The 25,450-nt window shown below is 42.1% G+C and overlaps 10 protein-coding genes across 10 annotated transcripts; 3 read left to right on the top strand and 7 right to left on the bottom strand.

Moving 5' to 3' along the window:
* Window positions 1-218: 218 nt before the first annotated feature.
* On the bottom strand, window positions 219-2,065 carry BDB00DRAFT_738814 (NRAMP family; the record flags this gene model as incomplete). The annotated part of the gene is made up of 5 exons (XM_053118431.1): window positions 219-294; window positions 383-844; window positions 1,016-1,475; window positions 1,657-1,743; window positions 1,963-2,065. Coding segments are annotated over 5 exons (1,188 nt in total), but the record flags the coding sequence as incomplete, so codon positions are not given.
* A 756-nt stretch (window positions 2,066-2,821) lies between these two features.
* On the bottom strand, window positions 2,822-4,267 carry BDB00DRAFT_874069 (uncharacterized protein; the record flags this gene model as incomplete). The annotated part of the gene is made up of 7 exons (XM_053127176.1): window positions 2,822-3,044; window positions 3,109-3,320; window positions 3,422-3,499; window positions 3,587-3,658; window positions 3,741-3,863; window positions 3,943-4,012; window positions 4,095-4,267. The coding sequence occupies 7 exons, from the start codon at window positions 4,265-4,267 to the stop codon at window positions 2,822-2,824; spliced, it is 951 nt and encodes a 316-aa protein (XP_052977953.1).
* A 370-nt stretch (window positions 4,268-4,637) lies between these two features.
* Window positions 4,638-6,536, bottom strand: BDB00DRAFT_766522 (pseudouridine synthase; the record flags this gene model as incomplete). The annotated part of the gene is made up of 7 exons (XM_053119600.1): window positions 4,638-4,749; window positions 4,827-4,897; window positions 4,979-5,169; window positions 5,256-5,741; window positions 5,821-5,878; window positions 6,069-6,162; window positions 6,262-6,536. The coding sequence occupies 7 exons, from the start codon at window positions 6,534-6,536 to the stop codon at window positions 4,638-4,640; spliced, it is 1,287 nt and encodes a 428-aa protein (XP_052977952.1).
* Window positions 6,537-7,201: 665 nt separating this feature from the next.
* Window positions 7,202-9,156, top strand: BDB00DRAFT_874066 (Aspartate/glutamate/uridylate kinase; the record flags this gene model as incomplete). Its single annotated transcript, XM_053127175.1, has 6 exons — window positions 7,202-7,323; window positions 7,421-7,501; window positions 7,614-7,803; window positions 7,901-8,138; window positions 8,204-8,829; window positions 8,911-9,156. The coding sequence occupies 6 exons, from the start codon at window positions 7,202-7,204 to the stop codon at window positions 9,154-9,156; spliced, it is 1,503 nt and encodes a 500-aa protein (XP_052977951.1).
* A 230-nt stretch (window positions 9,157-9,386) lies between these two features.
* BDB00DRAFT_874065 (uncharacterized protein) lies at window positions 9,387-11,050 on the bottom strand (the record flags this gene model as incomplete). The annotated part of the gene is made up of 9 exons (XM_053127174.1): window positions 9,387-9,412; window positions 9,508-9,647; window positions 9,722-9,857; window positions 9,959-10,125; window positions 10,210-10,319; window positions 10,385-10,531; window positions 10,621-10,792; window positions 10,886-10,943; window positions 11,020-11,050. 9 exons carry the CDS (start codon window positions 11,048-11,050, stop codon window positions 9,387-9,389), a joined length of 987 nt encoding a protein of 328 aa, XP_052977950.1.
* Window positions 11,051-13,003: 1,953 nt separating this feature from the next.
* On the top strand, window positions 13,004-15,537 carry BDB00DRAFT_831706 (aspartic peptidase domain-containing protein). Its single transcript, XM_053124146.1, has 4 exons — window positions 13,004-13,154; window positions 13,283-14,348; window positions 14,419-14,616; window positions 14,839-15,537. Exons 2-4 carry the CDS (start codon window positions 13,388-13,390, stop codon window positions 15,186-15,188), a joined length of 1,509 nt encoding a protein of 502 aa, XP_052977948.1. The 5' UTR covers window positions 13,004-13,154; window positions 13,283-13,387; the 3' UTR covers window positions 15,189-15,537.
* BDB00DRAFT_831708 (uncharacterized protein) lies at window positions 13,069-13,363 on the bottom strand. Its single transcript, XM_053124147.1, has one exon. The coding sequence runs from the start codon at window positions 13,330-13,332 to the stop codon at window positions 13,081-13,083; it is 252 nt and encodes an 83-aa protein (XP_052977949.1). The 5' UTR covers window positions 13,333-13,363; the 3' UTR covers window positions 13,069-13,080.
* A 2,409-nt stretch (window positions 15,538-17,946) lies between the features above and the next one.
* BDB00DRAFT_735476 (major facilitator superfamily domain-containing protein) lies at window positions 17,947-19,921 on the top strand (the record flags this gene model as incomplete). Its single annotated transcript, XM_053118382.1, has 5 exons — window positions 17,947-18,171; window positions 18,526-18,600; window positions 18,862-19,192; window positions 19,333-19,438; window positions 19,660-19,921. Coding segments are annotated over 5 exons (999 nt in total), but the record flags the coding sequence as incomplete, so codon positions are not given.
* Window positions 19,922-20,337: 416 nt separating this feature from the next.
* Window positions 20,338-21,646, bottom strand: BDB00DRAFT_476003 (uncharacterized protein). The gene is made up of 5 exons (XM_053117530.1): window positions 21,396-21,646; window positions 21,139-21,277; window positions 20,965-21,032; window positions 20,833-20,893; window positions 20,338-20,715 (listed from the first exon to the last, which is right to left on the bottom strand). Exons 1-5 carry the CDS (start codon window positions 21,444-21,446, stop codon window positions 20,522-20,524), a joined length of 513 nt encoding a protein of 170 aa, XP_052977946.1. The 5' UTR covers window positions 21,447-21,646; the 3' UTR covers window positions 20,338-20,521.
* A 2,295-nt stretch (window positions 21,647-23,941) lies between these two features.
* BDB00DRAFT_789335 (uncharacterized protein) lies at window positions 23,942-24,405 on the bottom strand (the record flags this gene model as incomplete). The annotated part of the gene is made up of 2 exons (XM_053120869.1): window positions 23,942-24,184; window positions 24,271-24,405. The coding sequence occupies 2 exons, from the start codon at window positions 24,403-24,405 to the stop codon at window positions 23,942-23,944; spliced, it is 378 nt and encodes a 125-aa protein (XP_052977945.1).
* Window positions 24,406-25,450: the final 1,045 nt, after the last annotated feature.

Genomic DNA, 25,450 nt, shown 5'->3' with positions numbered 1-25,450 from the left:
CAAATGGTATCTTCATCTTCAATATACTCCCGCTTATCAGCAGGTAATTCAAGAGGATTGTACATTAGATAGGCAACAAAGACCAGGTATATTGCGCTTAGCAGCACCATCCACCAAGGCCATCCCATATCATCGAGAAACATGCCAAACAGGTAGACGTTGAAACCAATAACGATCCACGAAATGCTCCACGCAACCAGCCGTCCAACCAGTTTTGTCTTGAAATCATCCGTCATTATTATCGCCGATGATGTCAGTTTTAGGATGGGAACCATGACGATCGGCAGACATAAGCTACATTGTTCGAATCAATTCCCGTTTAGCATGTATCGGGGAACATGGTATATGGTGTAATTAGGTCGGTGAGGAGGCGTCTATTTACCTCTGTAACACGTTCAAAATTTCTCCCATCGTATCGAAGCGTTCTACCGCGAGAACCGCCACAATCATGCTTGGCACCAATGCAATGACACGCGTGATCGCCACTCGGTGCCATTGTTTCTTAAAAATAGCTCCGAAAAAGCCTTCCACAACGTATTGTCCTGCAAGCGTGCCTGTCATTGTGGAACTCTGTCCTGCTGCGAGCAGACCTGCAGCCCACAGATATTTCGCATAATATCCCAACGTATTGCTAAGCACTTGCGATGCGTCATAAAGTCCAGGCAGGTCGGTCACCACACGATCGGGCTGGTAAAACACTTGGGCAAAGACGACAACAATGGCCATGTTGATGAAAAACGAAGTCAACAAGGCAATGGCCGATTCTAGAGCAAAGTAGAAATTGGCCTCCTTGAGCTTGTTTTTGGATGGTTTGTCACCGAGGTTGCGTGACATGACCAGAGCACTAATTACTAGATTTGAGTCTTTCTTTCCTTTTTTTCTTCTTCATTATTTTCTGTTTGTTTGCTTTTGTTTCTCTTTCTCCCACACCCTCAAACCAGGGTGCAGAAGAAAGAGAGCGAGAGAGAGAGAAAAAGGTGTGTGGGGTTAAACAAAATTAATTCTAGTTGTTTACCTGTGTAGGTATAAGTTGTGAGGCATGATCACGCAACCGATGGTCCCCACAGCTTGTACAACGGCCTGTTCGGGGATCTCTGGTATCACCATGCCTTCCACGATAGCACTGATCCGAGGATGCGACATGAACATTTCAACCCAAAAGCAGCCAATCATAACACCAATAAGCACCATCAAAAACACCTCGATTTTACGAACGCCATACTGCTGCAAAAACATAAACACAAACGTGTCGGTTGCCGTAATCAAAACTCCAAGCCATAATGAAAAGCCAAAAATGATCTTGAGTGCAATCGCTGTGCCAATAATCTCCTGGATATCCGATCCAATTATGGCTAGTTGCGAAAACGACCAAATCGCAATGGACAAAGGCCGGCTATATGTTTGTCTAATAAGCTGCGCGAGATGCTTGCCTGCGACTACACCTAATCTTGCGGACAAGATCTGAATAGCAAGACCTATTTTGTTTATCATCACCATTAGTGATTATAGTGATAGATAAGATTATCATGATTAGTAATGCTAGTCAAGCAATCATGATTGGTAACCTGGTTTTTGCAAGAGGATATGCGCTGTGTGTGTGCGTGCGTGCATGCATGTAAATGTGTGTCGACAGCCGAGTTTTATTTCATACATTACCTGCAGCATGTGCCCAAAATAGCAGCCACAGTAACTTGTAACCTGCAATTGCTCCACTTTGCAGATCGCTTTCGAGATTCCCTGGATCTAAATAAGCGATGCTCCTTTTTCCCCGTTCATATCATTTAGTACAAGTGCACACAAGATACATAGTCCCATTACATCCCAGGAGCAAGTTTACGTACATCAGCCATCCTAATAGAAGCATATCATGCAGATGTTTTAGTTCCCACCTTCACTTTCATCTTCAATTTACTTTGTACCACTGTCAAATCTTTAGAAAAAGGACAAGGCCAAGAAACTCACCAGGCCCAGTATAATGGAGTAGTTTGGACCACGAAAAAGAACCATTGTCGGATGCAGGACCAGTGTCGATCTGGCCTTTTACATCAATCTCAACATCCCAATTACTCTTCGTGTTGTTGACATCACACGAAGCATAGGCAGCTGTTGTTGTCGAGTTCTTAATGAGTGGTGTTGCCGATGAGCTTGAGGATGATGACGACGACGACGACGAAGCCGACGACGGTGACATTGTTGTTGGTGAAAAATGGGAAATAAGAAGAAAATGGTATTTTCCATTTAATCAAACGGAATGCACCGGAATTTGCTAGCCGGATACCCCGCAAGGACACGGACGTTCGCATGTGACGACTCCACATTAACCACTTGACGCCCAATTTTTGCATTGATCATCAGCTTCGTATATCACTCTTTTCTCTCTATCTACCACACACACGCATACACACACTTTCTCTTATCTTTGTACTTGTTTCTACAGGAGCATATATAGAAGACCAAATACAAATGCAACTCTTCTGCTGCCCCGATTTCTTTTGATCTCATGGCACAATAACCCATCTATTTTCTCTTTTCTTACCACCAATAAGCAGACATACACCTTTGCCATGCCAACAGAATCTTGGTAATCATGACAACAGACACGGCTTAAACCCTGGAAGCTCTCAATGCATAAGTGGGGTTGCTAAGCAAAAGAAAGAAAAACCCGACACAATGCTGTTTTCTAACTTGACTTTCTTTTTATATTCTCAAAATCGTTATTACGGTATATCAGCATTAGTAACGAGGTTTACAAGATTTGTAGTTGTACAATATATATAAGTATGAAATAAGAGCCATAAATTATTATAGATGGATCAAACCCTTAAGCACTCAAAATCACTTCGCGCACCAGGCGTCTTCGTTCAAGGTTCCATTCGTCCGTCTTGGCACCAAGTTGGATGATTTGTTCTGCCTTGTCATCCATATGTTCCAAAAGTTTAGCATCACACCATTTTATCAAGTCGTCCAAGCTGTGTCGGACATCCCAGAGGTATTTTTGCATGGGGGAGTAGTAAGCTCCAGTGTTATCTGCCTCCTTTCGGTACCTATTAACGTGTATAATAAGTTGGACATTCTTTTATGCCGCAAACTCGAAGTAAATAGACTTACTCGACAGGAGAGGGAATGCCTGGAAGCTCAGGGTATAATTCGCGTGCAGACTTTAACGCATCGAAGGCTGCTTGTGGGAAATACACTTGGCCTTCGCTCAAGGTCTTGTTGTCGTTCGATTGACGGAGTTCAACAATGGCCTCGAGTAAGGCCATATCGCATTCCTTGAGTAACTTGATCACTTGTTCAATCTTTTCGTCATCTTCAGAGATCTAAAAGAACCCCCATGAAAATATTCCATATGTATTGTACATCTTTTAGTCTCACTGATGAACCTACCCACATACACGTTCGTACGCACACACCCACATACCTTTTCAATTGTGGCCTTGGTAGCATCAACTTGCGATTTCAGCTCCTTCTCAGTTGGAAAGTCCCCATCTTGCAAAACCTAAACACAAATGTTTGTTACAACATATCCACTTTTCCAGATGTGGGATTCCAGGGAGTAAACAAATAGGCGAATCGAAACACATACACTGTCCAGCAGCTCTGTCAATTCTTCACGATACTTTAGCAAAGACCGGTTGTCAACCGCAAGTTTTTCATGCTATGAGCAATAAAAGAAAAATTAGACCCATAACAAGTAAAGCCACGAAGCCTTTTCAATGTGTTGGTTGTTTTGAACTTACGGGTTCCTCAATCTCACGAATTCGGTCATTTGCGGCGTCAAGCTGCTTTTGAGCTTCTTCAACAAGAACTTCGGCTTTCTTGATCCCCTGTTCACATCGGTCCTTTTCCGACGCAACTTCACACTGTGCTTGCCAGAAATGTTCGTTAGAAAATCAAAGCAAAAAACATCAGTGTCCTCCCAAATCACAACCTATTACTTACGGTAACCCAGTACATGAACCAGTTCAAAGTCCAAGTTTCCAAACTCTTTCTGTCGTTTGTCCACATTTCCCTAATAACCCCCCGGGCCCGAGAAACGAAAGGTAAGTTATCTTTCTCGAATTTTCGAATAAGCTCCAATATAAACAACATACAGTTTAGCCTTTGCTTCGGTAAACTCCTTGTCCTCTGGCTCTTTGAGGATCTTCATTTTGCGAATCGTGACACGGCCTTCTTCATAAGGCTTCTCCACATGAGCTACGCCAGCAACAGCATGGGACAAATCGTCGATCGATGAGATGTGTTGTTCAGCAAGGGATCTCGACATGATTATTATCAAATATATTAAGCAAAAGCAAGGGGTTTTGTTGTAGATAAAAAAGGGACGAAGAGAATAAAAGGGAAGAAAGGAAAGACGTGAAGTCCGAAGTTTTCTTCTTTTCCAATGAGCGCTTCTGCCTATTCCCCGGTTGGATGTGGTTTAGGGTTAATACCAGCACCCCACACCATCATCATCAGCATATAATAAAAGCCAGATACGGGAAATTAGATTGGGTGGGATCGATTCTTAAGGTTTTCCATGGGAACTTTTTGAGAGACAAAAAATCTCCGAGAGCGATTAAAGTTCGCATGGGCTCTTGTTAGGTAATCCGTTCATTGTGTAACTTCTTTAACCTACTGAGCTGCTACATACTATGTTACTGGTACTTGGAGGAGATCACTGATTCAGGTGGGATAACGCCATGTTCGTTGATGTACTTGAACGCAGGTCCCTCTTGTGAATCGACCATCAGCATAAAGTTATCGAACCTTTGGTTTTAAAAAAAAAATTGAATGCCAGCTCTTCTTTTGACCTGTTGTTCCTCCGTCCCTTTTGCTTAACTTACACTTGATCTGCCTTGTCTGATTTGAATATCTCAGAGTAGATCCATTCTTGCTTGAACATTTTCATTTCATTCTGTTGCGCAATAAATAAGCGCGAGCTAGTTATAAATGATAGTCGAAAGAAAGGCGGGAAGTGAATGGAGGAAAGCCCTACCTGAAACTGATCAAAGCAGATCGGCTCACGATCAGAGCGGTTTTCGATTCGTTGATTATAATGCTGGAACAACGGTCGATCAAGCAACAATCCTAGTGCTGGTGCCTTGGGAATATTGATCTTCTTTTCCTCGAATGATCTATCAATAATTGTCAGTGGCGAGCTGCTACGAGCAGCCAGCATTGCCATGGCTACAGATATCGAGAGTTTGTTAATACGTAGGTTAACAATAGCACGTACACAGCAAAAGTGGTCTCTCGTAATTATGCCCACGTACACAGCATCTTTCTGATTTGGTGCAACATGAATGACTGGCCTCGTAATTTGACACTCAGCCATTCGGTTCCTTGGTAATACGTTGGCTGCTCGCTGACTTGAATCTTCATCATGTGTCGATGTGCGCTTGGATCGGCATATGCGCGCGCGATGGTATAGTTATGGAAATTGTGTGTGCCTTCAAACATGCTCATGGCCTGCTTGAACTTTTCCAGTCGCTCTGCATCTATTCGATAGCTGCTGCTTTTGAGAGCGAATTCCTCGGGTGAGTTTGGCTCAATGTAGCCGGCAGCATCTGTGTCGCCGTCGGATGGTGAGGCTATCCTGATATCGGTTGGGTATTCGCGTACAGGCTTGATTACCTTTGGACAATGACGAAGACTCAAAGGTGGTCGTGGCATCAATGTGTACGTGGGTAGCCAGTATTCGTATTCTCGCGCATTGCACGAGTTCTTGGCATGAAATGAGCCCATGACGTGAGTGTAACCTATTTCATTCTTCCTCTTAGCTTTCTTCTTCGTGTTTATGTAGATGCAATGCATATCATGTCTAGGTCTTGTATGTACCCCAAACGCGTATTTGTTCGGGTAAGTTGGCATTGATTTTTTTAACAATGAGCGGATCCTCGACAATCATTTTCAGAGATACTACGTTTCCTGCGGCATGTACGCCTTTATCCGTCCGTGCTGCCCTGTTCAATTGGATCTGATCCGTTTGGGAGGGGTGTGGAAAAAAAAAAGACATTCGTGGATAGAGTTTCACCAATATGTCAATGCCACATCATCATCCCTCATCCATTGCCCTTGAAATTTACCTTTTTCGGATCAGTTGAATTGAGGCTGGAAACGGCTCCCGCTTTACACAATGCTTCAAATAAGGTTTGCTCAATAGAGGAGGCTGTCGGGTTCCTATTTTCAACGATTCACTTAAGCCCTGTGTTTTTTTTTCTCTCGCTTTTCACTTTTGCCTGAACGCAATAATGCCGAGAATAATATTTTTTTTGTTACCATTGCATTCCCTGGTATCCAGTGCCATTGAATCCCAAATAGAGGGCAACTTTTTTCTTTGGTAGTCTACGTTCCTGAGTAGCTGTTGGAAAAGGAATATGGTTTCCTTCGCCTTCCGCCTTTCGACTGTGAGCGTCAAAGTGTTCTCGTCGTTCGCGGCTGGTCTTTATACGTTTCGAACGACGCAATGCAGGTGCAGTATCAGTTGTGGCGTCGGAGCTACTCCATCGTCGAGCAATGCATAGAACGTAATTGTTACGCAGAGATTTCAGCATGGAGAAGTAGTAGTAAAAAGAGTTGAAAAGAAAGGTTGTCTGAGTGGCTTTGCTGGCATCCATTTCCACCGAAAGAAGGGTAATATCATGGCCGATGGTATTCTGCCTTCATAGTGATCTATCGGTTGATAAGTTCCTGCTTAATGACCGGAAAAGCAGCTGCCGATGCTATGATGATGATAAGCATGCTTTATCCGTGACAACAAAATTGGGCTTTTTGTGCCAAAACGACTCATCGATGAGTCATTTCTCGAATTTCAGCTCTCGTAAGACGTTTAGCCCAGGAACAAGTAGATATAGCAATGAGCGCAGAGCATTGCATTCATTGATGGGTCAATTATCCTCAACCGAAGAGAATGGCAAAGTAGATATCATCGTCATGATACAACTTTACAAAAGTTCCCGTGAGTTAACAAGTTGATATGGCACGCACCGCTTTTTGTACAAGAAGACCGATCATTGCTGTCAAGCGGAATGGAACCTTCACCCCCTGAATCCGGATTATGATTGGCTCTGTAAGTTACCCAGCATCTATATCGGAGATGTGCTTGCCCTTATACGAGCCAGATTTTCGAAACATGCATCAAGACGAAGAGTTTGTCATCGCTTGAATTCCTCTTTTTTTCCTTTCGTTCTGTTCATATTTTAACTAAAGTCAGTGATCAATGCACTGCACGCCCTTGTCTGAGCTTCGCCAAAATCCAAGCGACCTGCCATGGGTTGTACAGAAATATGGAGGAACTAGTGTCGGCAAGTTTCTGCAAGTCATTGCCTCTGATATTGTTCCGTGAGTTTCTCCCCCTCTGTCTGTTTGTCTTTCCCCTGTTCCCTTCTAGTTTTTTGTTAATGTGCGTTTCTAATTGTGAACATGAAATATCTTGTAGATCTTATTTGGAAACGAATCGAGTAACCATTGTATGCTCTGCACGAAGTGGCGAAACGAAAGAGAAAGGAACAACGAACCAGTAAGTATAAACCTGTCAAAAGACACAAGTGGGCAAATGGAAAGAGAGCGAGGGAAAGACCATAGTTTGTGTTTATAAGAGCTACTAACCGCATCGATCTGATAACTTTTAGACTCTTACGTGCAGCTGAAGAAGCTTTGACAACCGGATCGAATAAGCACTTGGAAATCGTAAAGGAAATCACGGCCGATCATTTGAAAGCAGCTCGATCAGTTATCAAAAACCCAACGATTCTCGAGAAACTGGAAGCACAAATCGAGAAGGATTGTTTGAAACTTCGCTCATTCCTGCAAGCTGCTGAGGTAAAAGAAAAAAAGGCGATTGAGTATGGACACTAGAAAGTTCGAAAAATGGGTCTGAGGGGGGGATAACTCATATCTCTGAGACTTGCGTTAATAGATAATCGACGAAATATCACCCAGATCAAGAGATATCATTGCTGGTATTGGCGAATTGCTGTCATGTAGCATTGTTACGGCGATTTTGCAGGATAATGGAATTGATAGTCAGCTTGTCGTGTTAAACAATATCATTGATCGTGAATTCACTACCCTGGATCAGGAGTTTTACGATTACTTATCCCAGCAATTGGGTGATGTTGTTCGCCAGTGTGGCGATAAGATTCCAGTGCTGACTGGTAAGCCGCGGGAATACGTGGTAGAAGGATGTTAGATATACGGGCTGACAAAAATAATTGTTTAGGTTTCTTTGGCAATGTCCCCGGCAGTTTGCTTACCACGATTGGACGTGGCTATACCGATTTATGTGCTGCATTAGTGTCTGTTGGATTAGACGCTCAGGAATTGCAAATTTGGAAAGAAGTGGATGGTGTATTTACTGCGGACCCACGCAAGGTGTCGGATGCACGACTACTACCGAACATTACGCCCGAAGAAGCAGCAGAGTTGACGTATTATGGCTCTGAAGTGATTCATCCCTTTACGATGGAACAAGTCATCCGAGCCGAAATTCCTATCCGCATTAAAAACGTAGAAAATCCTGCAGGATCAGGTACTATCATCTTCCCTGAAGATCAGAAGTTGGTGTTGGAGGGAGCAGTTTCAACAGCAGCAACAGCAAACGATAGTCGTCAAAAGCTTCCCACTGCCGTCACTATCAAGGACAATATCTGTGTGCTAAACGTCCATTCGAATCGGAAGAATGTGAGCCATGGCTTTTTGGCCAAGATTTTCGCTACCTTGGATGAGTATGGTGTGGTTGTTGACCTTATCTCGACGTCCGAGGTTCACGTGTCAATGGCCTTGGGATCCGACATGGTCCAAGCGAATCTAGATAAGGCAATTGTCGATTTGGAGCAGCTGGGAACGGTAAGCATATCTAAATGAGGTGGTTACTTACATTTGGTGAGAACACCATGTTATTGAGCCCGGCTATTGTCTTTCTTCTAGGTGGATGTTTTGCGTGATATGGCTATTCTTTCACTTGTTGGCAAGCAGATGAAGAATACGGTTGGTACAGCGGGAAAAATGTTTACTGCCCTAGCATCTGCAGGTGTCAATATTGAAATCATATCCCAGGGCGCATCAGAAATCAATATATCCTGTGTAGTTGACAAGGCGAACGCTCTATCAGCTATGAAGGCTATTCACAAAGGACTCTTATCCGCCGAAGCGCTCCAAGAAGCCGTCTTATAGAACAAGCCAAAAGTGTCGTTCATCTATTGTTTCCTTTTTTTTTCTCTCTCCCCTCCCCTTCTGTCACTCTTATTTCACAACTTGTTTCCTTGTTATTTTGCTTTTACATTTATCCCTTTGAATTGTTTGTTATTATTTTTTCTTGTGTTTTTAAAAAGTAGTTGTTGCTTCCCCCGCCCTTTCTTCTGTGTGTAAAGTTCAACCTATTCTTTCGTAGTTCAACCTCTGTTTCATATTTGATGGATCATACCCGACCCTAAATACAATAAATCCCAACACCCCTAAAGTTAGCATATATACATACGTGACAAATGCGCTTCATTTTTGTTCAGTGTGAAATATGTGTAATACCATCAAGACCGCTGTAATAGAACCAGTTTTGAATGGGCAGTTCCTTGGCAGAAAGAACCTTGATCATTTCTTGTGCAAGGACACCACCGACGATTGCAGCAACCGGTGCCATTTCAGTGTCAAGTAAAGATACAACATCCCTAAGTTTGTTTGACGTCGTCATTAGTTGGTCTTTCTCTTTCGGCACTTTGAATCTGCGATGCAGTATACTTACTTTATCAGCTCATCCTGCAGTAAATTGGAATCCTTTACACCCATAGCCTCCAGATATTTATCCTTTTGTGCAAGTATTTGTGGGATATCCTTTTCTGTTGGAGAACGTCCATGGTCTTGTTCGAATTTGAATAACACTAAGCATAGTAATATTCAAACAATCAATACGTAATTTTGTATTTTTTAGTCGAATTAGCGTGCCAAATGAGAACATCCCCTTCTCTTTCTCTGCACTTACCATGGATCACAAAACTAAGTGGAGACAACCGCTTGACTTTTTTGCCCTTGGCAGACCAATCACTCCGCAAAGATTGCTCAAAGCTGGCATATTCTTCAACACACGTCGTTCGTTGCACCTTGGGTTCCTCGCCTGATTTCTTACCCCGTGATTCGCTTTTTCGCTCTCTATTTTTTTTTCAATTAGACAAGCGAATTGAGCCATCGATACATTGGATACACACTTGGCCACAACCTATCCTTTGCACTTACTCAATATATGTATGCTTTACCAAGTCGCAAAAGATGTAACCGAACCAGCCGAATGCATCTGCAGTATAGAATGGTTTGCCGACCTTACGTCTCAAAGTGTTTACGCGTTCCTAAACAAAAAGGATAGTTTTTAATTTTTCTTCCAAATTTATAAGCTTTCTTTCCAAACATCTACCAAAATGCCAATTTCTTTGTGGAATAGACACACAATGTCAAAGTTGTTAAAGAAGTCGTCAGGCTTGTTCACGATATCATCTTGGTCCACCACCACGTTAACGCGAGGATTTAGTTGTTGGATAGCCGGTGCAGACGCTTCAGCTCGCTATATAAGGTTATCGTTAATGAATTATCTGAGTGCCTCTCTTTTCTTCTTCATCCTTTATAGCATCCACTTTTTGAAGCTATCCGTACGTTTTTCCCGATATCTTTTGCGCTCAAGAAGAACTGCGCGCCGAGATCCTCTTCTTTAATCGTATCGTGATCAAGAAGCGTGATCGAGCCTACACCAGCAAGAGCAATGTTTTTGCACACCTCGTCACTCAAAGCACGCATTCCAGCAATAAGGACACGGGCGTTTCGAATTCTGTTTTTGTAATCCCTCAGTTGTTAAAGTTTTTTTTTTCTCTTTTTGGTTACTACAAACGAAAATTCGTGTTCTGTTGGTGGGTTTGCTGACCTTTGTTGAGCATCGAGACCCCATAAACGGATCTGACGATCGTATATTTCTGCTTCATCTGTAGGTATTGTTTTGCTGTCAGAAGTTAACTTTCATGTGTGTAGCTATGCAACAGCGACAAAGAGATTACTGACCTTGAGTTATGCCGCTCGTGGTGGTTGACATGGTGGTTGGTATGTGGCAAGTTCTTCTTTATATATGAAGAGAACTATCGCGCCACAGTTACGCGCCAGAACCCATCGGACTTTTACGCGAATTCGCCAGGCGCGGAGCAAGAGGGAGGCGGACGGAGAGAGAGCAAAAGAGCTTCAATGCTAGTGACTCTCCTTGAACTATCTAGCTCAGTAGTACTCATTGCTGCGCGTGGTACTGCTACTGCTTGTACCGTTGCGCTCGGCCCAGCGTGCACAGCTCTATATCGCTTCATTCTTTGTTATAGAATAAAAGAACAGAGAGCGGTGGAGACGACATCGGAAAGAGCGACGCTAGAAGGTACAGGTCCAAAACAGAAGAACTCGCTTTTTTCCTTGTACGTACATATTGGATAACTCTTATCGTTTTCCCGAAAGAACGGGCAAAGTGATATCATATGCCCGGTGAAGTCTGTTCCATTCACTTTTGCATGGTACATATATGGAAAATATCAGCACACCGCTTTGCAGAGCCGCGCTTCGACTTGGTTTTTCTTGGACCGCCCGGGTTCCACCATCTTTGTATCCTCCTAAATTGTACAATTTCACATATGTCTGTGGCACAGGCGGGTCTGTGTAACGAAGCTCCCATCAACAAGTACAGTTTGATCATGTCGCTCGTTGCGCCACGGAGGAGAGAGAAAAAAAGCTTGGCTCGCCCACGTAGTAGTACTTGGCTATGTGTGCGCTTGTCCAGACCCTGCAATTGGATGGTTGGTGGCTTTTTCTTTTCTACTATTCTCCAAGGTACATAGAACATGATGTATAACAACAAAAATGGCCAGGTCCAGCCCTTTTTTCCATCTTTTTTCTTTGTGGGCCTCTGCTATACACCTCGTCGCTTTGATGGGGCCAGCCCCCGGGGATGGAGGGGGGTTTGGTCTGCCTAGCATATACATCAGGAAGTGCGCATGCGTAACTCGTACATAAACGAGAAGAAAATGTAAAGTGGGTTCTTCTTCTTGCCAGGTAGAAGAATAATGATAGCCTTTCTCGCTGTTGTTGAACAGGATTAAAAATCTCCCAATTTATACATATTTTACTTTTTCTCTCAATTTCTCTTGCTTGCACGCTGTACGCTGCGATACATGCTTTCCAGTGCTTCCATGGTGCTCCTATCTCACCAACCGCAGATAACACAAAGAAAAAAAATAATGCTTTCATTACGATGAGTTGATGAAAACGTTGCGTTGCTATTCTAAGCGCGTGCGCTTGTCCTTTCTCAAACTTTCTATTTTCGGCAATATAACTAATTCTGTGTAACATGAAGAATTACACAAACTGTATGGTCGGATTTGCTATTATTGATGGCTGGACGGTAAAACAGTATCGATCAAATCTAATATGCTGACCTGTTCTTCTTCGTTCTGGATAGAATGTTGATCAGAGTGAGCACTTATTCACGTGCTGCATACGTATTTCTCTGGTGATACTTGTATGATTTCGTGAGTCTAAAGCTAGGCCCCACGGGGAAGGGAGAACAGACAAAGAAGAGGAGGAGCAAGCAGGAACACAAGCCAACAAGTTATCGAACGTAAAAGGCGAAAATCCGCCTAAAAGGGCGGTTTTTAAATTCAAAAGGCGATTAGCACTATGTGAGCCAGAAAAAGAATACGATAAAGCTAGGATATATACGGACGGGGACGGGGGACGGGGACGGCCGTCATCCACCCGGTGGTTCTAAGCAATGGCAGCTGCGGGATGTTTAGCTGGTATGGAGCTAGCAGCCGCAATGAGAGTAAAGACTAGTAGTAGAAAGGCTCGCTCATAGCTTCGTTTTTGGTGTTGCGAAAAATAGTAACCGCAAGCAATTTACTTGTCCTGCATTCATTTCTATGGTTACCCAATCGTGTCGGCCCCTGTAATGTTCCCTTCTTGGTCATTTTTAAACTCCCACTCCGAGGTCAAGCTTTTCCTTTTTGCAACACACACATCTCTTCTCGACTTCTCTCTCGTCCCACCCCCCTAGCGCTCCTTTTCTTTCTCTTCCTACTTTCTTCCTCTCTATAGATTTTTCTCTCTCTCTCTCTCCACGCACGGCGATAGAAAAAGGAAAAAAAGAAAACTGGAAAAGTAAGGTAGAAACAAAAACAACAGACATAAACAAAGAGGTTGAGAAAGACCTAGCAGCCATCTACTGCTAACCAGTAGCAATAAAAATAATCCCGTTACTGATGGCCCACCTCTTGCTATCCTCCATTTATAGCTTGCATCTACTGCTTTAATCTGCAACCCAACAGCACCTACGCACCCCATCGACAATCCTTTTTACGAGAAACAACAACACCAACCACAAAAACCCTTTCAAACGATGCGTTCCACCTTCTTCTGCCTTGCTGCCCTTGCTCAGCTTGCTCTCAGCTCGCTTGCTGATGCCGAACCCTACAAAATCCCTCTTTACCGTCGCTCCAGCAACGGCGTCGTCACTGCTGCTGCTGAACAGCTCGACAATGGCGTTCTCGCCGGCAAAGTCTATATCGGCAACCCTCCTCAAGAGTTTACCATGGCTTTTGATACCACCACCGGCTTCTCGTGGGTCCGTGGCTCGCGATGCAAGAGCGAAAACTGTCTCGACCGCTGTACTTACTATGCTCGTCGCTCAGAGACTGCAGTTTCCACTGGCGAAAAGTTTGCCGTCGATTACGGAGATGCATGCGTCGACACCAAACTCTACGTTGATACTGTCGAATTCTCTGGTCTTTCGGTAGAGATGCCCTTTGGCGGTGCCTACCGTATGAGCGGTTTCGATGATTTCTTTGATGGCTACCTTGGTCTTGGACGCTCTGTCGACTTCAACATGACCGGAAAGCTCCATGCTACATCTGGAAGCTTGATGCGTCGTGCTGATCTGCCTTCATCTGCTTTTGTCCAGAACGCTTATCAACAGGACACTGGTGTGGAAAGTGCTCAGTTTGGTATGGTCACTATGAGTACCAACAGCGGCGGCTTCAGCCAGTCGGGCTCTTCTACAACTGATTCTTCGACTACTACCACCACCACCACCACCACCACTACCACACCCGATAACGCAAACACCAATACCAACACAAACACCGGTTCCACGACCAACTCGACCGTTCCTGCCGCTTCCAGCTCTGCTGTGGCTCCCGCAGCTTCTGGTAGCACCAGCACTACGACTACACCTACCACCCCCGATCCCAACACCAGCACTGGCAATGGCCAAACCAACACTGACACTGGCCCAGTCACTTCTGGCGGCTTTGGCTTCTTCAAGCGTACCTACGAGGAGCCTGCTGGTTATTTGGTTCTCGGTAAGTATCTCTTAGAATTACAACGCGTTCGTCATCAAGCATCTTTAAAACTCATAATTTTTTCTTCCAGGTGGTGTCGACAAGAGCCTTCTCGAAGGCGAGATGGAATATATTCCTTTGGCCGATACTGAAGACGGCTCTGCCAAGAATTGGGACGTCTGCATCAAGGATGCCAACTTTAACAATGCCTTGAACATCAAGCAGAAGCCCAATGCTATTGCTGCCATTAGCACATCGTCTTCATTCATTCAGATGCCTGCCGATCAAGGTAAAATTCAATCATCCTCTTTAAGCTAAACCTCTCTTCTCTCTTCTCTCTTCTCTATACTTCTGTTCACATGTCTACAAAAATCACCCTTCCGCAACGCGCGGGCAGTCGGGGGTGGTGTGTGGAGGCGTGACAAAGAGGGATTAGGAGGTGGGGTTTCTTTAGCACACAATTATTAGCACCTACTAAAGATACCTTTTGATTTTGATAAAATATAAATAGCTGATATTTTCCAGGAGGTCTTTGGCTTGAAGTACTATCAGACGACCAAGACCTATGGTATCAAGTGCTCCGAAGCCAAGAACTTGCCCCCATTGAAGTTGACCATTGAAGACCATATTGTCGAATTACCCGCCGAATACTGGATTCGCGAGGTCGATGCCGATCGTGATTGCTGTGCTACTCGTATCCGCCGCGGTGAATCAGAGCGCGACTGGATTCTCGGCACCCCCTTCACCAATGCCTTCTACACCTCGTTCGACCCCGATGCTGAAGCCATTGGCTTGGGCATCAAGAAGGGCAACCAGGACAAGAACCTTCGCATCTACCGGAAAACTCACCACGGCAACTAGTTTGTAACATTTCGTCCTCTTCTTTTTTCCTCTTTTTCTCGTGTTCTCGCTGAATATATTCTAATGTCTACGACCGCATCGTTCCTTCCCCTCTTCTCTCTCTCCCTCCCCCTTTTTCTTCTTTTATTATTTTGTTCATCTAAACAAAAGAGAAACAAGAAACAACATCCATCAATAAAATATCCCAAAAGAAAAGAAAAAACCAGCCACTGTTCACTACGTCTTTAACCTCTATCAACATCCTCCTCTATCTACCATCCTTTTTTCTTATGTAACAACATTTTCTTTTCTGTGCTGTGTTTTTATTATCACTTCAATAAAATAAGATATCATCATCTACGGATCATGGACACACGAGATATGCACGCATGTATGGTGTACACGTGGAACAGCACAAATGTTCCCGACTGTGGACACAGTGATTATACTTTGAGTGACAGCTGCGTGCATAACGGGTAAATATACGTACTGTAATGTCGCAACAATAAAGCTGACAATGATGATCGGATCTCTGTCTTTCTTATTATCGCAATGTTACAGTAATTATTTTTCTATTAGCGGTGTATCACAGATAAATGGTTATCTCCCCGCCCCTCTCTCTCACTTGAAAAAGTGATCCGTGCTTGTACAAGATTCAGGGGTAAAAAGAAAAGCAAAGCCACGTTTGGTTCTACTGCTGCTGCTGTCCTTATTTCTTCCTATTCTTCCATACTTGAATGAAACACATACATGGCATTACATATACAGGGTACACTGGGAGGATGGAGAGCAAGAAAAATTTGGCTCTTTTTACTCGGGACTAGATAATAGAAAGAGTGAGGAGTACTGGTACATTACATACACATACATTAAAATATCATATCTGTCAGGATCGGCAATTGCATCGGCAGCAGCAGTGGTGATAAGTGCTGTGGTAAATCACTCGGCATTAGTGCTGTATTTGCTTATAAATCGAGCTGGAAACAATTGAACTTCCGTGAATATCGTAACCCCCCCCCCCATAGCCATAGTAATGACAATAGTGGTGTAGACAGCGCCACTACTGCTACTACATAATATTAAAGCGCATAATTGCCACTTATTATGTCAAGTGGCGGTGAAGAAAGCAAGATGTCTTGGATAAATGTAGCACTTTCCTTGTCCTTTCTCTTACTATCCAATTATAGAAGTCATTCCGAATGTATGATGCAAGTGCCATTCATTTCTATCAATATAGCGGTGCTGAATGCCGAGAATTCTTGTCCTGCACATAATGAGCCCAGTTATCAATGTGTCTAAAATACTGCAGTGCATCATGCAGGTGCTCGTTAGACTACTAACCCAGAGCAATTCCTAGCTTTTTTAAAATTTTTGCAGATAATATTATTGTGGCAAAAGTTTGGAAGGGTGCCTTGTGGTACCTGCTTACCATGATTGAAAATTAGTGACTCTGACTGGTTTTAGTATTGTGATCAATCATATTACTATCATCCATTTTATGGCTTGCGCCTCAGAGCTGAAGCAGCAAATGAAAGAGAATGGGACTCGTTCGGATAATTCTGTTCCTTTTGCTTGTGTTGATCATAAATTCCAATTATTCCCATGGATGTTTGATGAATACCAGGAGGCGGATCCTTTTTATCACCATTTAAGGAAGTATCATAAAATATTCAATAAATGTTACTGCTGCTCCTGTACTTACACTCTAGTTCCCTATTAGACGAAGAAGGTCTCTTTGTAGTCCTTTACTTAACACTGCCGATAAACCCTAATGCATACAGTAAATGATCTTTACAGCACATTAACTCACAAAAATGAAGATATCAATGTCCTTTTGTATACAACTGTTCGACTCTATGGAATCGACTACGTGTAGGTACATATATTTGTCATCGTAAAGCAGCAGTTGGATTTTTGTTTCTGCGCTTGTTTCTTAGTGCTAGATAAAGTATGGTTTTATATTATGCAAGTTCGTATACAATGATGATTTTGTTTTGGCAAGAACAGTGTGTAAATAGCGGCAGTAGTAGAAATTTGTATAGATAAATATGCAATAGTACCGATTCAAGCAAAGGTCAAAAACATGGTTAATCCTGCTACATGCTGCTGTTGTTGGCATATTGACGGCGGCAAATGAAGGAAAGCAATTTTTCATAATAGTTTTACTAGTCAAAGGTTAAACATCACAGCATCTATTATACAAAGGGTGTGATTAATGTCCCACATCGCCGCGTAATGCAAGTCGCTCCGGACTCAAACCGATCAGAAGAAAACAACATAATGGTGTCTTTCTTCGGTTCCTCCAAGCAGCTTGGCAATCTGCTTAAAAACCCATATTTTGTTAGTTTCATTGTATATACTTCTGTCTTTTTCATATTTACTTTCCTATTTCTTCGTTTTTGCTAACTGAAATAATCTGATGGGCGATTCGCCACAGTATACATTCAGCAGCGCCGCTGATGGTCTGTACCTCAACAACACCGAGCAACAACAACGACAGCATAACAACGATAGCTCAGATACCATGGCACCGAGTAGTAGCAATAGTAGTAGAAATTTCAGCAGTTACATTGATGATTTTATAAACGATGTATGGTTTCGACAAACTCCACAGCGACCTCTACATCCACGTTCATCATTGTCCAGCCAACGCACTGTATCATGTGCCACGTTACCATCTACCATAGCGCCATCGCCGCAGCCAAAAAGTGATGAAGAATGGGTAGTAGCATCATCAGAACAAGATCTAGGGCCAGCACTAGCATCGACGTATACTCCAAAAACATACCCAATGGGGTGGGTTGCCCTATTCTTTCTGGTTCTCCTGCGATGTGCCGTTGCCATCTTTCAAAACACGTTTAGCCCCATCCCGAACGTGGTTGCAAACTATCTTAATGTCAGCTTGACCGGCATTAACTGGCTCTATAATGTCGTCAGTATAGTTTATATTGTAGTAAGCTTCGGTACAGGATGGTTATATGAAGTACTTGGGCCAAAGAAAACGGTACGCTATATATTATTAAATATCAATGGAACCCTAGAAAGTATTCAAATGGGATGCTTTTTTGTTAGTAAACTGGATAACCGTTTTTAACTCTTGTTGTTTTGTCATGCGTCCATGTATAATTTAGCTCATTGGCGCTGGTATAGCCACTGCTGCTGGCTGCTGGATTCGATGGGTTGCTATAAGAGTTGATCCACCTTCATATGCTGTAATGATGGTTGGTCAGATAATTGCATCTATCGGAAACCCCTTGACGTTAAATGTTATGACCAAGGTACTTTATTAAAAGTTTAAAGAGTGACGATAACACCAGGGTTTCGTACCACATCTAATTTCTCACCTTCTCTATTTAAGTTTGCTGCCGTTTGGTTTACTGAAGACAAGCGTGCAACTGCAGGAATGTTTGTCGGTATGTATCCTTTTATAAGAGTAATATTAGATGTACACATATTCATCGGAGCCTGACAATTTTATGATGACGACTTGTAGCTTCTAACTATGGCGGCATCATTGCCATGTTCCTAATGCCTGCCGTTGCAACCGGGGAGGACAGAATCGAGTTTACTGTAAGTCTATATTAAGGTTTCAAAAGCAAGAGTGTATAAGCAAAGTATCGATAATTGATAGTATCAACATATACAAAGGCTTTTTTTATAACAATCTATTAATCTGTTATACATATATGATCAGGTGATTATGGTAGCTGTAATCTGCACTATAGCTCTGATTCCTCAGTTCTTTATTCCAGCGAAGCCATCCACTCCTCCATCCATTATTGAAATTAGACAGCAATCATCATCGTCAATGTCATCTGACGCACGATTATCTGTCTGGAAAAGCACTCGAATACTTTCAAAGAATGTCCATTTCTGGATTCTGTGCGGCATCCACGGGTTAAACGTCGGCTTAAGTATCGCGTGGGGTGGATTAACCAACCAAGCTTTAAGCCCTTATGGTTATTCTGACCAAGAATCTGGAAATATTGTTGCCGTTGGTATCTGCGCAGGAACTTTGGGCTGCTGTAAGTTTCTTTTTACTTTTACTTTGTAATCTATGATACTATGTAACATGAAAGAGAGAGACATAAATATCGATCTATAAACATACGATCTAACCGTAATCTCTGAAAATCGTTTTGGTGGTGTTAAAAAATCCTAATAGTAACGGCTGGTCCGTTATTAGATGCAACTAAACGGCACAATCTTTTCTTAAAACTGATGGCTCCATTTATGTGCAGTACTTATGTCGCATTCGTCTTTATAAGTATGTAGAATCCCAATATTTTGGATGTGTTACATCGGTTACAAACACCTTCATATTTAACTAATATATGATGATGTAGTTGGAAGCAATTCACTTGCCTCTATTCTCTATGTGAACGCCTTAAATCAGTTTTTCTTGGCATTTATGATCCCCGTAGTTATTGAACTTGGAGTTGAAGGTAAATACTTATCAGCCATGTACTTAACCATTGCTACACCACCGCAGGCTTCTTGCTTACACACAACCTACCTTTTTTTTTTGTACTTTAGCCACGTTTCCCGTACCCGAATCCATATCCACATCCATTCTTTGGCAGATTGGCCAGCTGATTGGTTTCATTCTGGTGTTAATCATGGACAACTTCCGAGATCCAAATGGAAATCCACCTAATAACATGTTCAAGGCCTTGATATTCCAAGCGGCTATTTCGGCAGTATGTGTTGCTTTATGTGCCATCTATTGTGGTCCCATGAAACGTACAGAAGCATATCGACAAGCTGCTTCAGAAGCAGAAAAACTGAAGCAAGTAGAGCAGCAGCAACAAAAGCTCTCATCTTTACCGTCAGCAAAGCAGCAAGATGATGATGTATCATCTGACCAACCCGACGAATAATATTATAGCAACCCTTGAAAATTCAGCAGAAACGATTCAAGTGATCGATAATGACACCTATATGATAGCCAAGCAGATGATCTCAAGGAGCAGTAGAAATAACATAGACAGGCACTGATATCATTGTCATCGTGTTCTTCAATTTCTCACCTCTTCCCACTTGTATAATAAAACTCGTACGTTCTCTTTAAAACTTCTCACAACTAAACCAGCATTTACACATACTGTAATAAAAGTGTTCTATCAATCCCCAGACAAAGTTTACTTATCATCTACTGTATCTAAAGTGTGAAACATAGCTTTCTGTACAGACCACTGCCATGGATCACAGAAGATTATCTTTTTCTAGATAGTTTTAATGGAAGCTTTCACAACTATGCCAGGAAAAGAAACAGTATTTTTAGAATATTATGATATGACGATGTCTTAATGAAGCGATATTTATTTTGTCCTCGACAACATAATCTCGCTGTGCTAGACAATGTTTTCAGCTGCAGATGGTTGCGTAGCAATGATTTTCTCCATCCTTTTCACTCTGATGTAATCAGCGACCGAGCGGATGATGATGAACCATCCGAATATCATTAAAAGATAGGCGACAATATCTGCTTGGTCACCATCAAGTTCTTCACCCCCTGATCCTCCTTCTCCGTCCTCGTTTTGGCCCCCTGTTTAAATAGGATAATCGATCAATTAGCAATATTGTTTTTGTCATGTTTTGTTGTCGACAACAGTAGTAAACACTAATCAGTTGCTGCCCATCTTCAACTAATAAAAGCACTTACGACTCCCGATGTAAAAGCCAAACTGTACGAATGTGATGCCTAAGCCTGCCCGAGAACCATTCTAATTATGGTAAAATATTAGTCTTTAAGCTGCCCTCCAAGGATCACCGACCTTTTGCGTCTGTAGTTTACCTTTCCAGCATGAGTAGTGTGAAACAAATACGTTAGCATAAACCCAATGAACTGAAAGCTTGCCGAAACTACATTTCGAAAATAGGATTGATTTTAGTTTCACGTTGTTTTCCCATTTGATTAAAGGATATTGCTCTTGCATCGCAATATCGCCTATAAATCAAAACAACTTACTTATCAAGCTCCATCCAAAATGCAACATGTTTCCCGCTGGTAAACCTTCAATTAGAATAAAATCGCCTATGCTTGTCGGTGCAACAACAGCAGTATGCCAGTACGGAGGTGTGGTGTCTGCTGCGGCTTCTTCGTATGCCTATTAGTGTTAATTAAAAAACACACATATATATATTATGATTAGCTGATCTGAAAGAGTTTGTACGTGTCCCTTTCTCGTCGTCTTCAACAAGTCGAGTGTGAGCGTGGGTGCTTACGGGAGGTGTTTCATCGGTTTTGTCCCTTTCAGACTCTGGTTTTGCCGACATGTTAGCAAAGACGCCGTCGTTGGCCACAGGTAACGTTGCAGGTGCAATAGAGGAAGAAGTAGAGGAAAACGAAGTAGTTGAGGTGGGTATAGGCAAGTGGTCCCGCGATGAAGAATTTAGCAACCGTTGAGATTCTGAGTCAGGTTCATCGAATGATTCTTCTAAATCTGCTTGTTGCTGGTCATGTATTAACGATGGCGCTCGAGAAGAATAAGATGGTGGTGATGCTGGTATATATGTGGTGTTATCGTTGTTATGATAATTACTGTTTATTGCTGTTGCCGGACGATAGTCTCTGCTGTTGTTATTGGAATGAACGGTTGAAAGTGCTTCAGATTCAGAAAGACGTAATGGATCCTCAACGTCGTTATCATTGTTGTCGTTAGTCGGTAGCTGTTTTAATGCCAAAGCATGTTAATCAAGTTATGCAATGCTATTGCTGTGATATGAAGTCTGGGCTCACCCGTCGATACTGCATGTTTTTAATAATGAAGAAAAAGGCTGGATTTCAATGCCAATGCGTTTTCGAAATTGAAACGGCACTTGCTTCTTGACAAACATTGTTGGAATCGCCGCTTCCAGCATTTTTAATTGTTTAACAAATAGACACAGAAACCAATAGTTGCCATCAGTATACTATATATCTTTTTCTAAACTGCACATAGCGTCCCGCTGATATACACATTCTGCATTTATTTTACTTGAATTCAATATCATCATCGTCACTGAACAACTGAGCGTACTGAGGTGCATTTGTAGTGTATGACCAGTTGCAAAGAAGTCGGAAAACAGCAATACATCACAAAAATAACTATCGCGCATAGCCCACATTCTATTAATGCAGTAATGTCTGATATTTAATGACAATTTATAAATGTTAGTAAGAAAATGCAGCAATTGAGGTATGACACAGTTTTTTTACTAGCTGTGTCATAGTATAGAATATATATATATATAGCGATTAAAGTGATGGGTGCAATCCGAGAATCAAAAAGAAGTACACCAAGAAGCGCACAGAAGCAATTTCTCAGCAGAATGGGGGCAAGTAATAATGAATGCGGAGAGGGGTCTATTAATTTATACCAGTGATCTTGGGGTGGTGACTCCCTTCAGTTTGTCGGTCAACTCTTCTCGTCCAAGGCTGATGCCGTTCTTCCGTTATTGATCCAGCGTCCGAGGCTTCCCTTCTGCTGCTTTCTTCTAAGACACATTTCTCTTCTCCTCTTTTGATTGTAGAATATGTAAACAAGTTTTGATCATTATCTTTCTTTGTTTTACTTCCAAGATCTTGGCAAATAATTAATACCTGTTACCACACTTACCACAAAAGCATTGTAGTCGCGCCTGAATGCTCGTCATCACCGAATCATTGCTTATGCACGCAAGACTTAGGTACGAACTGGCTCGCGGCTTACCTGGCTTATGAAAACCCCCCACCACTCCTTAATATTTATATTTAAGATAGAGTATTATGCAAGAAAAAGAGTCCCCTGTCAACAAGCTGCTTAACAGCGACTCCGTTCTTCATGTTTTGCGCATGAACGAATGTATACTTAAATAGGCCGTAAGCTGTAATAAAGTGGTTCGCCGGCCTTTTTTATTAGAAGGCGGTAACGAAATTTTTGGCCATCATGATAGGAAGCGACGGCGTAGTTGTAAAGCTCATGATGAGCAGCGATAGAGGTATAAACACCCTTATGCCATTCAAGCCAAAAATATACAAGCGAGACTCTATCTGCTGCATTGGCTACGTGTTTGTGTCATATAAGAGTGTGCTAAAATGGTATTATCTATCATGCTTTTGTTTCTTTCCATATGGCTTGATACTGTATTCTTTCGCTGCTACTGATATTGTTACTTAAAAAACTCTTATTTATGCGTTAATAAAAACGTATTCCTATTCGATGAAAATCGTCTTAGTATAAAAACTGAACTTTTATCAGTATGATACAGCTATATCTATTAATCAACACACGCGTACACCTACATATACATCTCATGAGTATCTCCCACCACCTTTTTCTTTCTATTGATAAGAAACTCATCATGAGCTTTATTAGTTTCATCTATAAGCATGTAATATTCTACAAATCGCGGTAAAAAAAGCTCGGTATAATAAGACCGTGGTAGTAAATATGGATAATTTTTCTAAATACACTAGGATAGAAAAATGCAGCTGAAATCCCAACTCAATGCTTACTCAATGCTTACTTTATGCTTACTTAATGCTTACCAATTGCTCAGTAATCTCCGTAAACTACCAAGCTGAGCATGTAATTGCTAAGGGGATGGAAAAAGAACGAAATATATGTTTCTGACATCAAAAACCAAACATAGAACCAGCGAAACCATAAAGATTCTCTTATTTTTTCTGGATTTTTTTCCTGATAAGGATCAATATTATTGCTATGTTTCAACTTGCATAAATGTAATAGCACGTTTACTTATAGCGCCATTAATTATACACTCACACTCGTACTACTATGTAAACCATCTCAAGCTTCGAGAGTCAACTGACGATGACCCAAATTGTCAGTCACCATGCTTCTCGAAATTGTTGGCTTCACCTTACTGACGGGTGACTCTATTTTCGCTGTTGGCGACTCAGAAATGTTGATGGTATCATTGTTCTCAAAAGTCCCGGAGGTTCTGCGCTCAACCAGCTTTCTCCCATTGACGCCCTTCCTCTTAAGAGCTATGCCGACCATGTTGACGATTACTGGCCCGGCGCACAATGACTACATACTATTATGAATGGTGCAAAAAACATGCAACATGGACTTGGTGTGCACGGCATCTGACCCTGGGAACAATTGCCACTAACCATTGGCTCCAAGTTTCTCAGTGTAACAGGAAATTCATGTCTGCGAGTACCCAAAGGTGAATGCACTGATTTTATACTGAAAATGTCCAACTTTGGCACAACTGAGCCCAATGTCATGTACATTTCCGAAGTCATGGTCTTTTGGATGAACTGGTTTTGATAAGCTCATGTATCCGTTTCTATCATCTTGGTGCATCAGTAGCACCGTTGCTCAAAGAAGATCTTCAAACTACTATAGGCAGAAAAGATGCTGATAACTTGTACCTCGGTGCGAATGCCCCGGTGCCAATCTATTTTGATTCGTGAGAGCATTTCGCAGAGAATAGCAGCGAGCTGCACAAGATCTTTGAGGAAGAAAGCATTATGGACAAGGTCTGCTGGCTCACTCCTGGTCAGCCTAAACGAGTCATATAAAAAACGTATTTATTGGTTTAGACATATACTCTATACTGTAGCTTATAGCTTAGGCAAATATGTATGATAAATGTCAATAAAAGGTATTATTATAGTGCTATCATATATAACATTTTTTACAGTATCTGCATATTTTTACGACCAAAATACAGTCGAAATTCTAGATCACTTCGCCAATTTGTATAGTAAGACGAAATGTGATCTATCCTAACTACATATGTGTCAAGAGAAGAATAAAAAATGAAAAGCATTGTGTAATATTATTATCTGTAGCTGCATGTGTACATACAAATAATTGAGAGGTCAGCAGGCGTTTGGTTTCTTATCAAATCAATAAAAAAAGGTCTATTACATACTGTCGAGCATGCCACAGAATAATAAGTACTACTATGCAATATACAATTCAAAAGTGCTTGTTCAACTGGATTGATGATGAACCACCGCTAGATTGCCGCAGAGAGCCTGGGTCAATTATACGTCGGCACAAGCTGGATTAAGCCGGTCTCCTAAATCGTTGAAGCGTTCTTCAAATGATAATTATCTTCTGGATTTTTCCTCTTCCTCGTTACCTTGAATTCTCATTCCTATTCTCCCGTCTTCAACTCCACAAAAGTCGCCGTTCTCAGACGTATTTTGAAGTCGAACCAGCGACTGTCAGAATCAAATACGATCGATAACAGTTTACGTTTTCTTGTATTGTTCGTTATTAAGGTTGCGACGAAACATGCGCTTAAAAGATAGAAAACCCGTTCCAAAAAGAGAAACT

The sequence above is a fragment of the Zychaea mexicana genome (assembly GCF_025766255.1).
Source record: "Zychaea mexicana strain RSA 1403 chromosome Unknown BDB00scaffold_55, whole genome shotgun sequence".
Taxonomy (NCBI): domain Eukaryota; kingdom Fungi; phylum Mucoromycota; class Mucoromycetes; order Mucorales; family Lichtheimiaceae; genus Zychaea; species Zychaea mexicana.
This window is presented reverse-complemented; position numbering and strand designations above follow the sequence as displayed.